The sequence below is a fragment of the Schistocerca cancellata genome, chromosome 4 (genome assembly GCF_023864275.1).
Source record: "Schistocerca cancellata isolate TAMUIC-IGC-003103 chromosome 4, iqSchCanc2.1, whole genome shotgun sequence".
NCBI classification, from domain to species: Eukaryota; Metazoa; Arthropoda; class Insecta; order Orthoptera; family Acrididae; genus Schistocerca; species Schistocerca cancellata.
The window spans coordinates 689,089,320-689,103,424 of NC_064629.1; the positions used below are offsets into that span (position 1 = coordinate 689,089,320).

Sequence of the window (14,105 nt, forward strand, 5' to 3'; positions counted from 1 at the left end):
TGAAGGTGAGTTGGACTGATCTCTGGTCTCTATTAAAATTGTTGCTGTTCATTTTGATCTCGGCTGCCTCTTTTATAACAGAATCCCAGTATGTTGACACATGAGTCAAGACTGTCGTGTTTTTAAACTGTATTTTGTTTTTTCCGTTTCCTAGGCAATGTTGAGCTATGGATGACTTGTCAAGCTCCCTGTGTTTCTTGTGCTCAGTACAACACTCTGCAACTGTGCGAATTATCTGTCCTATATGCATGCTGCCCCACTCACAAGGGACACAATACACACCACGCACACGAAGAGCTATGTCGTCTTTTAAGAGGGAGCAGTGTATCTCTTATCTTGGATGTAGACCAGAACACTGGTCTTGTTCCATATGTCTGCGGCACACGTCTTAATTTGCCATACAATGTAGCAGGAACACATCTTCTGCCAATTCACAAGGTGTTGTCCATCAGTGGCACCTAAATGCATTTGCAATATCTCTCTTGCTACAACCATTCTCCCTGAACATATCTCAAGTGCTGCAATTCATACTGTAGGTGGTCGTTATGAGAAATAAATTTTGCTCTGTGTATTAACGTGTTCAGGACCACTTTCTTGAGTACAGGGAGGTAAAAACTATTGGTGTTCAAGCATCAATCACTGTGCGTCGTCTTCCAGTACACTAAATGACTCGGCTAAAACATCCGAGAAGAGTAACTTGCAATGCTCCTCCATCTGAATGATAAATTTAACTTTGAGATGGACACTGTTCGTGCAACTGACAACTGTTGCAGTGTATTTTCACCATGAGGCCATATCAGGAAGATGTCGTTGACATACCTTAGGAAACAAGATGGACACAACACTATAGAGTTCAGAGCCTTCTCTTCAAAGTGCTCCTTGAAGAAATTCATTACTGCTGGAGACAGTGGTGATCCCATTGCTGCGTAATCTGTCATTTAATAATATTCACTGTGGTATAAGAAGTACATTATCATTAGAACATTATCGAACAACTTTACAATTCTGTGTGGAAACTGTTGGACCAAAGGACCCAGCATGTCTTGTACTGGCACACTTGTAAAAACCATTACATTGTTTCGGCCCATTTTGATTTTCTTTAGTGTTTCAACAAATCTCTGCAAGTTTACACCATGGTGTTCACAATGTCCCAGTTTTGGTGCTACATTCCTGCAAGATGTTCTGCTAGTTTGTAGGTAGGCAAGCTGATTCCACTAACAATGGTCTTAAGAGGGTCATTGTCCTTATGTATCTTCGGCAATCCATAAAGGCTGGAGGTCTGGCAGCACAAGGTATTAACTTTTTCACCATTTTGTCTGGTAAACTGGAATCCTTTAATAACTTCCCTCTTTTCCTGATGATGGCTTGTGCCAGATGGCGACTAAGCTTCCAGTTTCCCATTTGGGCATCCAGATTTAGGTTTTCAGTGGTTTCCCTAAGTCACTTGCAGCAAATGCCAGGATGGTTCCTTTGATATTAAATAAGGATTTCCTTTCATATCATTTCCAAATGTGAGCTTGTGTTTCATCTGGAATGAAAATGTTGTCGATGGTACATTAAATTCTGGACTTTCTTCCTTCCAACAAGTTGAGAAAAAAGCTAGAAAATTTTCTCAAAAGATAATTTATTAATATATCACTAATGTATGGTAGACACTTAACATTAAAAGTCAGCTGTAGCAGGAAAAGTCCAACTGAATGTGGAAATCTTATTGGATGCTTAAAAAACTAGCAACAACTTTGATGCCATCTATAATGCTTTTATCTGCATACAAAACTTCACATCTGAACATGGTAATTAATTTAATATGCTATTTTCATGTCGCCTTGTGTTTAATGCTGATGAGCATAATAAAAATTGAACAAAGTATGTTATGAAAGTTAAGTTACAAGTCTAACCAAGGGCCAGTGTATGACAAGATGAAATATGGGATACCTTCCGAAACAGTCATCAAATTGTTTCATAGAACTTATTCTTTGCAGCCTAGGACTGGGCCAAGCTGATTGTTTCTCCTTTTTGACACTTCTTTGTGTAGCCTTGCTAACCAGACCGCAGAATTTGCTACTCTACAGTTGCGTTTTTTGCTGTCTTGCACCACATACAGTTTGAGAAGATCCCAACACCAGGAGAAGATATTGTTTTATCAGTATTTAAGCTTCACACTTTTTTATTCTTTCCTATGCAGAAAACTGTTTTTCTTCTTTTAATTGATGCATTTATTTTGATGGATGAAGTATAGATGAATGTTCCTACAGCACAGTATGGCCGTTGTCTTCAGATCTCCTATCATGTAAGCTGAACAAACCTTAGTGAACAGTTGCAGACAAATGCCATAAACTACTATTGTGACCAAGTTGTGCAACTGGGTAAGGGTCTGTCTTTATAGGAATTAGGTGTGGATGTTGTGCAGATATACTCCAGTAACGATTAATTTGTGCTGGATGTTGGAACTACATTTTGACAGAGACTGTGTGATAAAGCAACAGAGAAATGATTTGGGGCCCTATTTCCACAATTGTCACATCTGCCATGACCACAGAACTTTGCTGAAATCTTCACTGTGCCCAGGGAACAGCATAATATCATGTGAACACACTGACTACAAAACAGACCCAAGTTATGTAGTTGTTGACAAAGCCACAGTGTGTCCTGTTGGACTCAGTAATGCTTAATCTGCAGTTGAGACAGTTGTGTCTAGAAACCCGTAAAAACTGTGTAATGAATAACAAGTCTGTAACACATATTCTAGGAGGGGGCAGATGCCTCCTCTTACCCCTCCCTCTTGGAGACAACCATGTTGACCACCTGGCACTGTCATCATTCATGAGGATTCAAGAAGCCCATTAACTTTTATAGTGATTAAGACCTGTTACATCTGTACCACATCATGATGAAAGTTGTCTAAAGATTGATACCATTTCTCCATTACTTGTTTCTGACATCTTTAAGTAGTTTGCCAAATTTGTCATTTAATCTAAACAAGGCTCACTGTCATATGTGCTTTGATTTTACTCAGCCCCTTACACCTCTTTTGTTTTTATTCATTTGCCTTTTTTTCCAGATCCAGCAACTTACAATTTCAAAAACGTTGTGTGCTCTTAAAGCGGAAAATGAGTCCTTAAAGCAGGAGGTGGCGTCACTTATTAGTCAACTTGAGTCAATAGAGAAGATAAACAGAGGTGAAGGACAGCAGGTATGAATATTATACACTTCAAGGCAGTAATTATTTTGTCAGTTGCAAACTTCTGCAGTTCTAAGGTAACTGTCATCTTTGCAGTGTTAGTCATGTACAAACATTTCTCAATGTTTAATCATGTTACAGTTTTTTATCTTCAATATTGCTCAGACTCTCCTCAACTCTCTTTTTGGAAAAAGATTTGTCAACTTCTTGTAACCATTTTCTAAGATTTATCACTCCATTTGGAATTTCTTTATGAAAATTGTTCCTGTAGTAAGTAACAAAACCCTAAATTTTATTACCATTTTAACTTTCTTTTAGCAATGTTTACTTTGTTTTAGCAATATTATGCTAACAGAAGCTGTTTTTCCCATTAAAAAATTTTGAGCATTGGAGAAACTTCAACCATTATTCCAACTTTGCAAAAAGAATGTTTCAGATACCTTCTGTTATCATCCTCTACAACTACAGATACAAATTTCTTAAACCTTACGAAAATGTCACGTACCATAGTTCCACTGTCTCCCTGCTTATGTTAAGAAACATATTTTTATCTTTCACATTCTTAATTATAAGTGAGAATGCTACATTATTTACATAACTCTTTATTGTTATCTGACCAATTTACATAAAAAGTGAAATTTCTCAAAATTCTGTAATCACTGTATGATGATACTTTGTATTCAGTGCTGAGAGATCAGATGTTAACTGTCTGTCATTTTTATGTGTAGGTACATGCAGTACACAATATTTCACAAGTAAATGTTAAGGCACTTGAAAGTGCTCTCACAGCCACTGCAAGTCAACTAGTGTCTTCTGCTGCTGATACAGAGAGCAGTAGTGCTCCTGCAAATTGTAAGAAAGAAAAAAATAAAAAGGACAAGAATGTAGAAAATATGACAAAAAACAAACAAACACATGAGAAAAAAGATGGTGGTGGAAAAACTGCAGCAGATAAAACTAAGAAGGCTGATGAATCACAAGAACAATCGGTAGATGTAGGAAGATTAGACCTCAGAGTTGGAAAAATTGTTAATGTTAAGAAACATCCAGATGCTGATTCTTTGTATGTTGAAGATATCAATCTTGGAGAAGACAAGCCACGTACAATTGTGAGTATCTCACCAAGTTTCTTTCTTAGTTTCTTTTGGAACAAATAAAATAAAAAGTGCTCCATGTAGTCTCCCTGATTTTGATAGTGTTGATTATGTACGGGGCATTATGTCACTCGCTGAGCCAAGCACTTGGGAGGCATGATTTTGTTTGGAAGATAGTTGTAAACCTGTAAAGGGTACAAATTTTTAGATGTAAGAGGAACTGTATTTGGTAAAATCGAAAGTGCATGCACAACATATGGTTCTCCTTTCCATTTGAAATGAATGAAGGTTCCTTTTAATAGCACACTGTCAATACTTGCATGCCATTTTTCCTCAAGGGGAAAGATAACCTGGATGAAGCTGGTTTTGAATTCATTTCATTATACCAAATTGCAAGTGATAGCAAGTGTGCTGCTGACAAAAGGCAGTTATCAGTCAGCCATGTGTATTTCCATAAAATTATTGCATTTTATTTAATTAATCACTTTTCCAAATTTTACTATGTATTTACGATATTTCTCATATTCATGCTCATCATAATGATGTTTGTGCGTCTTATGAGAAAAGACTTAGTAACAACCATAATCAATAAGCTACACATCTCCCTGAATCTTGCAAGATGGTGAGTACCTGGAAGTGTGCGTGTCTAGGCTTTATATGTGTTTCACAAAACTGGGTTTCCTGAAATTCTGGCTGGTCAGTACCACCAGTCCTCTGTAACTGTACTCTGGGTATTCTTCAGCAAGAAGTATTATGTACGATGGTGAACCTTGTGTTTTGCAGTGAGTGGACTAGAATTTTGGCAGAGCTACCTTACCATGGGGATGTTAAAGAATCCCCTCCTTTTTAAAAATAGAAAAAATAATCTTCAGTTTTAAAGTGTTGTGTGTGCTGATGGACTGGATAGCTGTAGAGGAAAAACAGCCATTACCAGGCAATGTTCAGAACACTCAGACAGTTCAGCTATACAGGATTTTCATTTTGTTGCTGGGAGACAGGAATAATAGTTTGAGTAGATTTTGCCTGTTTATATTGTGACGGAAGTAGAAGAATAAAAGATTACGTCAAAGCTGATTACTGTACTAACATTCCTGATACAAAAAACTAAGTTTCTTTAAGATGTTGTGACATCACCAGTATTGATGTGAAAAAGTTGCAGGAAGGATGGGCAAATATGCATTTCCATGTTTTTACAGTACAATAATTGATCCATCAAATTAAGGAGGATAGTGATTTTAGCCTGAACAAATCATCGAATCCGCCACTTTCTTTAATAAACTTGCAAAGACGTCACTACAGTGCAGCTCATAATGATACATCTATATCCCAGCACGGATCAACCATATAAGACACACATTCAGTTTATACATAGCGTTCGCCGCTGATCAATGTGTCTGGGACTCCTGTATCTCTGGCTGCTGATGCAGTACTCTGGTCCACATGTTTAAAAGTATGAAGTGGGCACTGTAGTTTCAATCTGTCGTCTCACTCTGAAGATACCAAAAGGTATACAGCTGCAATATTAGAAGAATTAAAGTTTATGCAACTGCACTCCAGAAATGTAATGGATCAGTTGGCAGGTTTGTTGTCACAGAAGCAAAAAGTGTTGTGACAGAAGTAAATGATGTACTACAGGAAAAATGACATTCCTTCTTAACATTCGTCATGTATGCTTTACTGGTACACACGAAGGAAGATATGTGTTTAAACGTGTGAAGGTAATTCAGACTTTCTTCTCATACCACAGTTTCATTTAATGGCAAACCTTTCCCACAGACCTGAAAAAATTTCCAGTTTGAATTCAGCAACATATTGCTTTAGTTTTGCAGTCATCCCCGTTTTCAAGAAGGGACGTCGAACAGATGTGCAGAACTATAGACCTATATCTCAAACGTCGATCAGTTGTAGAATTTTGGAACACGTATTGTCTTCGAGTATAATGACTTTTCTGGAGACCAGAAATCTACTCTGTAGGAATCAGCATGGATTTCGAAAAAGACGGTCATGTGAAACCCAGCTCGCGCTATTCGTCCACGAGACTCAGAGGGCCATAGACACGGGTTCACAGGTAGATGCCGTGTTTCTTGACTTCCGCAAGGCGTTCGATACAGTTCCCCACAGTCGTTTATTGAACAAAGTAAGAGCATATGGACTATCAGACCAATTGTGTGATTGGATTGAGGAGTTCCTAGATAACAGGACGCAGCATGTTATTCTCAATGGAGAGAAGTCTTCCGAAGTAAGAGTAATTTCAGGTGTGCCGCAGGTGAGTGTCATAGGACCGTTGCTATTCACAATATACATAAATGACCTGGTGGATGACATCGGAAGTTCACTGAGGCTTTTTGCAGATGATGCTGTGGTGTATCGAGAGGTTGTAACAATGGAAAATTGTACTGAAATGCAGGAGGATCTGCAGCGAATTGACGCATGGTGCAGGGAATGGCAACTGAATCTCAATGTAGACAAGTGTAATGTGCTGCGAATACACAGAAAGATAGATCCTTTATCATTTAGCTACAAAATAGCAGGTCAGCAACTGGAAGCAGTTAATACCATAAATTATCTGGGAGTACGCATTAGGAGTGATTTAAAATGGAATGATCATATAATGTTGATTGTCGGTAAAGCAGATGCCAGACTGAGATTCATTGGAAGAATCCTAAGGAAATGCAATCCGAAAACAAAGGAAGTAGGTTACAGTAAGCTTGATTGCCCACTGCTTGAATACTGCTCAGCAGTGTGGGATCCGTACCAGATAGGGTTGATACAAGACATAGAGAAGATCCAACGGAGAGCAGCGCGCTTCATTACAGGATCATTTAGTAATCGCGAAAGCGTTACGGAGATGATAGATAAACTCCAGTGGAAGACTCTGCAGGAGAGACGCTCAGTAGCTCGGTACGGGCTTTTGTCAAAGTTTCGAGAACATACCTTCACCGAAGAGTCAAGCAGTATATTGCTCCCTCCTACGTATATCTCGCGAAGAGACCATGAGGATAAAATCAGAGAGATTAGAGCCCACACAGAGGCATACCGACAATCCTTCTTTCCACGAACAATACGAGACTGGAATAGAAGGGAGAACCGATAGAGGTACTGAAGGTACCCTCCGCCACACACCGTCAGGTGGCTTGCGGAGTATGGATGTAGATGTAGATGTATAGTGCAAAATCATACCATCCAACACAAACAGCACCTCCTATACTTGGAGAAAAACCTTCAGGAAGGAACTTTAAAGCTATAGGACAGTGCATGCTCTCATTGTCCTACTGTGAAGGCAATTTTGCATAGTTAGATACTGATATTCTCTCTCTCTCTCTCTCTCTCTATCTATCTATCTATCTATCTATCTATCCATCTATTGATCTCTGCAGGACTCTGGGCATAGACAAACAAAAAATAATGGAAAATGAAGCTATCAGCTTCCAAACCAAAATAGACATCTGGCTACTTCATAGATCAGTTTGTTACCTCAACCAAAATTTCAGTTAACATTTGTTGGCATCGCCAACTTGCAACCAGTCATCTTTCAACATAACCTAGAGCTCAGGTTATTCTACAGACCTGCCTGTTACACCTTTGAAATAAAATTGTTAATAATATTTTAATACATACAGTGCAAAAAGTGCTGCATATATCAGTAACAGAAAACTTCTGTACATGGCAAAAGCAGAATATGAAGAAAAGGCCACCCACATAATGCAAGTAATTATTATCCTTTTGTCACCACAACTAAGATTCTTATTTGAAATGGAATAATTAACATTATTTCATCATGTAAGTTGGAAGTGTACTATTTGAATGTACGGGGTGTTCAAAAAGTCTCTCTGCAGTGCCAGATGATAGTTAGCCATGCGTGCCATAGGATTGTTCACCTGCTTGGGTTACTTCCCTTCAAGTGGATTATCACAACATTCCACTGTTTTGTTTATCAAAGCCACCATCAGTGGTATCATTGGTGTGTGTCATTACGTGTTGATGTGAACGTTTAAGTTTAGTTCCTTTGTTCGTTTGTTTCATTTTTGTCACTGTTAAAATGCTAACCATTGAAGAATGTGTGTTTTTAGTCAAACAAGTGTTCAAAGCTGGTGGTAAATACACAGTTTCAGTTCGTCAAACATTTAATTCAGTTTTCCCGAGACAACGCTCCCACATCGCGATACTGTACAAGATTTGATTAACAAACTTGTGTTTGGAAACATGGTTAGACTAATTGAATTGTGTATTCAACAACAGTGGGACACTTTCAACTTATGTAAAAAATTTGTAAGTAAAAATGAATATTCAATAAATTAATAACTTGTATTTCACTGAGTTTCATTTCAGTACATATGGCACTTGCGGCTAACAATCGTACGACATTGCAGAGAGACTTTATGAACACCTTGTATAAACTGTATTTAATAATAACAGAAATGTCAGTATGCAAAACAGCAATATCTCAAGGAGAGGCTGTCCACAAAATACTATTATTTCATGGGTTAGCAGTATGAATATATATATCTAGCTAACAGCAGTTAATTAGCTACCACATACTATCCTCCCATTGGTTGCCTCCAACATGATATGGAGATGTGTTGCCAACATCTGCTTTATACTGCAAACAAATGCAAAGAGTGAATGGCACTCTGTAAAGTTTAGCTGGAATGTATAGTACAAGCAGACTCATGGCCCATGCTTACAAATTTACTCTCGCCAGTACCTCTTCTCCAACCTTCCAAACTTCACAGAAGTTCTCCCACATACTTTGAAGTTCTAGCACTCCTGGAAGAAAGTATATTGTAGAGAAAAGACTTATCCCTTAGGCTAGAGGATTTGTTTCCAGAACAAATTTTCGCTCTGCAGCTGAGTTTGTGCAGATTTGAGACTTCCTGGCAGATTAAAACTGTGTACTGAAGTGGGACTCAAACCTGGGACCTTTGCCTTTCACAGGTAAGTGCTCTGACTAGAGAAGAGGTGCTGTGGAAGTGAAGCTGTGATGGTGGGTCTTGAGTCACACTTGAATAGCTCATTTGGTAGAAACTGGCAAAATTCATTCTGGAATAAAATACTTATTTGCCTGCAACATTTGTGATACCATCAACAAGAGACATGATACGGAAGACTTTTTAACTACTCATGAAGTAATATTCAGTTGTAAGATTGTGTGATAATATTTTTGCAGAAAATTGAAATATTTTATCACCAATGTAATTTCTCTGAGAAAACTAAAAGTAGATGTACAAGGTATATAATTTTATCATCCAGACTATGTTAAATTTCTTCTAAAAGTAATGCAAAACACTTCACACACACAATGTCATAATATACTCAATATAAACTTGCATTTCGAGGAACTCGTACTATTTCTGGGTATCTTTAAACAAACTGGCAATACCATAATAATTATTTAGTTTATTCTGTGAACAGAAACGTTAAGAAAGTGTGGTCTGTGCCAACCAGACCTGTCCCACAATAATTACAGTTTCTTAAGTGTGAAACCACTGAGCAGACAGAAAGAACATTGAAATAATTTGTAATCTTGAGTAAAAATATTAAAAATAAAATTAACATCATAAGTCTTGTCATATTGCTGCCACAGAGGATAATATTTCAGCTGCAAAAATGGATCATTTTGACTGAATGTAAAGAACAATAATTATGTAAAACGACATGACTGCTGGAATACTCAAAACTTGGGTAACTAAATCACCATTTTTGAAATACCAGTCCTGTTTATCTGTGTCTAATTTTCCTCCACTTTTGAAAAGACCTGTTATTTGCAATTATGTAGTTATTGTGAACTCGCTAATCTACTTTTTTTTTTTTTTTGGTGGGGGGGGGGATTTTAATCTAGTTATGTGTAGATATCCAATCACAGAACACTTAATTTTCTCCTGCTTCAGTTCATTAGTTTCTATATTCTGCTTCTGTCTTGCATTCAGCATTTGCTAAAGCTTTGATATTTTTTGCCTCCAACTCTTGCATTTCAAGTAATTATTCTTCACTTGTAAAATACCTTCTGTGTACCAATAGCCTGCTTCTGATGTATGATACTCCATATATTCGGTGTGTGAAGAATGTCATGATGTAATATTGAATGGTAGAAATTCAGTTTGGGCTATACCTTCTATCCCACCTGTAATGTATGATGGTACGGATTTAACAATATGAATCATACAATTGATTTTTCATATTTTTAAGCAGATAGCCTAAAGTTTAAATATTGGAGTAACATTTTGCGTGTACATTTGGAAACACTGGACTCGAGTATGGGAGTGGTGGAATTCAGTTATGTCTAAACATTCTGGTGAAGATTTTCCATATTTTGAAAAAGTGTGTAGCCAGTTTTCTAACCCACAGTTACTCATTTCTTTTGCTCCATTTCTAATGCCATCGACATTTATGGCACATTAAAATGTAGTAGTCATTCCTTCATCCATATGCTAGACGATACACAGGAAAAGTGGCAGGGAATGTTGCACAGGAAACATTCCTCAAAACAAGTTGGTGAATGTTCCTAATACTGATTTGGAGTTCACTCATTCTCACACTGACTAAATAATTGACAGTTCAGGGTGAGAGCAAAATATGTATACATGAGCTTCTTCAGAGTAAACAGGCTGAGAATTTTAAGGCTGTTTCCCAACCTACACACCAGGATATAGAAAGAAAGACAATAGTTTATTCACTTTTTATTGACAGTTTTGTAGCTTACAGCTCTTGCCACTCACACAGTCCATGGAAAGCCCATTGTAATCATTTGTTACTATTCCATGCAAAACAGGTCCATTTTTTACAGCCCGAAGCATCTGATAGATCCTCACAAGAAGATAATTCAAACTACTAGCAGTGTAATGTTATGTTAATAGACTTATATCAGTGATGCATCATTTTCATGACTGGTGCTTTATGTGGTGTGGTTACTGTTTACTTGAGGAATGCAACTGCATTGCCAAAGCACTAGTTAGTATCAACAATTAGTATAAGAAATTAAACAGAATACTGGCTGCTGATCAACAAAACATGTTCAAAACGGTCATTATTAATTAGAAAAAAGAAATCAAAAACTAAGTAAAATCTCTGCTATGCTTTGGTGCTGAATGAGGAAAACACAGATGTGTGGCAAGTTCTGACATTCACACTGCATTCACAGTAAAAAATGAAAACATACCTAACAGCCCAAGAATCCATGAACAGTAACAAGCATGCAAAAATTTAGTAGTAGAATGGGCACAACTGGGTGACTAATACTACCATAGCAGCTCACTATTTTACTCTCTCCTCTCACATGATTATTCCACAACTAACAGTCCTTCAAAGCAGAATTTCTGAGTGATTTATGATAATTACACAATTCATCTCAACTCAAGAAGTTCCATAATTCAATTCAAAATTTTCAGTGTAGAGTTTGAGAGATTTTATAAGACCATATAAGAACAACATGTTACTCATACAGATGGATTTAAGGATCTAAGCAGCTGCATATAATTTTACAATAATTTTAATTGACCTGATTTCAGTATTCCTCCTCAGAATGAATTTACTGTTTTTGATGCTGACTGTAATGCAAACCAGAATGTTCTCAAGCAGGTGAGATAAGGTCAAGGCATGAAATTCCTCTTCTGCTTAGGCTTAGATGTCTCAGGTGTTGGGTAGCTCATTCAGTACATGTACCCAGCAGACAAAATTACTGAAAAAGTCCATCTACAACGGTAAGCATTGTGTTGGGATACATGACGATGTAAGAATACAGGAAATGCAGTAACTGATGGAACCAGTGAAGGGAACTTGGTGTGAACTGACAGTGTGCTGTTATTGAGCCAATCAGTCAAGTGACAGTATGAAATCTTGACTTGGTGAGAGTGGTATATTAAAACCATGGGCTATTTTCATCTAATCCTAAAGAAAAGTTTCAGTTCCTCTTGCACATTGCTGTATTGCCTACACTACATTAATTGGTCTGGGACAGAAACTTAATCCTTCGCCTGTCACGGTTAAAGTTGTTACCAGTTCTGTTATCCAAGCACACTTTGCGACTGTATCCAAACCTTCAACCTGCCAATGCCATCTGCCAACTTTCCAAACTCCATAGAGCCTCTCCTGCATTCCTAAACAGCTTTTGTTAACCACTGTATGATTCTAGTAGTTTACGTATCAGGCAACTACAGCTCCTTTCTTTAGATTTATAGAAAAGAACCCCATGTCAATTTTAATCTTCCATAATTGCTGGCTGAACTACTTACTGTGCCGTGTTTCTGTATAATTGTTTGTCAGCTTTGAACTGTGTCCACATGCTCGGACAAGTGCTAGCAGGATTGATTAAACTGTTAAGTGGGTGAACAGTTTACTACTTGTGTGTTCTTCCTCTCCACTGTATGATAAAAAAGGTGGATCTCCTGTTCTGACTCACATAAAACAGTGTGTGTGTGGGGGGGGGGGGTCGTGTGCGCTCAAGGGTACATTATATTTTTCTGCCGGGGTACGAGAACATGTCTTTAATTAACTGCTGCACACCCACTGTCTCTGACTCAATCGGTTTTCATGAAACTTTGCAATATGTAAGAACACTTGCATGCTAATATGTTGGAACAAATACTTCCTTACTAATGTCAGAAATTTAATTTCTGATGTGGTGGGGTAGTAATTCGATTACGTCTATTGTTTGAAGAGCTGAGCTTGTATGACATGCTAAATGTGATTCAACCCTGTGTTAACCATTGGCATTCAGATGTTTTTACTGTTTTGGTAATCATCTCCACAGTTTCTTTATCTTTCTTCTTTGCTGATGAACTGTGTATGTATTAGTTTCATACTCTGTTTTCAATATGCTGGTTATAAAAATATGAAATCCTGAAGATCGATGTTAGTGAGATGTCAAACGCCTGGTTGATGATAAAACAGTGAAAATCCTGTTGTGTAAAATTATTCATATCTTAAGTAAAGGGAGCAGCTGTTTGATTAATTGTGAAGATATCACCTGAGGTTTTGTAGGAATTATACATGGATGACTAGTGTTTTTTTTCCTTTTTTTTTTTTTTTAATTGGAATTATATTTAAACTCAACTTTTAAAAATTAATTTTAATTAACGGACTCCACCACTTTGTAAAAGGTATAAAATTTGTTTCCAGGTCAGTGGTTTGGTGAAGCATGTGCCCTTGGAAGAGATGCAGAATCGACTTGTGATTGTTCTTTGCAATCTGAAGCCAGCTAAAATGAGAGGAGTGTTATCCGAAGGAATGGTTATGTGTGCAAGCTCACCAGAAAAAGTAGAGGTTTTAGTTCCTCCTCGCACCTGCGTACCAGGTGATGAGGTGATTGTTGATGGGTACCCCAGGAATCCAGATGCTGTTCTCAATCCCAAGAAAAAGGTTTTTGAAACAGTTGCCGTAGATTTGAAAACAAATGATGACAGAGTTGCTACGTATAAAGGTGTACCCCTCTCTGTTCCAGGAAAAGGTGTTATCACCTCACCAAGTCTAACAAATGTTTTTATAAAATAATAATAGAAATTTTCAGATTTGTGGTTTTAATGCCAGGAGCATTCCTACTTTGGTATTAAATTCAGTTTAGAAAGGTTACTGGAGATTTCTTTTTTTTCTCTCCTCTTCCCTTTCATTGTTACAAACTAAATGTGTGAACTTTGGTATTTAAAGTGCTATAAGCAGTTTCTATGCAAAAGGAAAAGTGTGTATCTTTGTTGTTTAAAAATAGTTTATTTTTACCTTGGTTATATTGACCTGGCAGTAAAATTTCTAAGTCCATATCTGTGAGCTATGCATATATTTATTACTAAGTAGAAACTTACTTATAGCAGCTTGCCAGATATTTTGTTTATCCATGCATA

General features: G+C 37.3%; 1 protein-coding gene across 2 annotated transcripts in view; it reads left to right on the top strand.

Annotated features, from left to right (window-relative positions):
- The window catches only part of LOC126183701 (aminoacyl tRNA synthase complex-interacting multifunctional protein 1), a 35,680-nt gene extending 21,841 nt beyond the window's left edge, over positions 1-13,839 (top strand). For both annotated transcript variants that reach the window (XM_049925883.1, XM_049925884.1), the window contains 3 exons: positions 3,062-3,193; positions 3,910-4,290; positions 13,390-13,839. In XM_049925883.1, the coding sequence (XP_049781840.1) occupies positions 3,062-3,193; positions 3,910-4,290; positions 13,390-13,761 (885 nt within the window). In that variant the 3' untranslated portion in view covers positions 13,762-13,839. The remainder of the gene's footprint in view (positions 1-3,061; positions 3,194-3,909; positions 4,291-13,389) is intronic.
- The last annotated feature ends 266 nt before the right edge of the window (positions 13,840-14,105 follow it).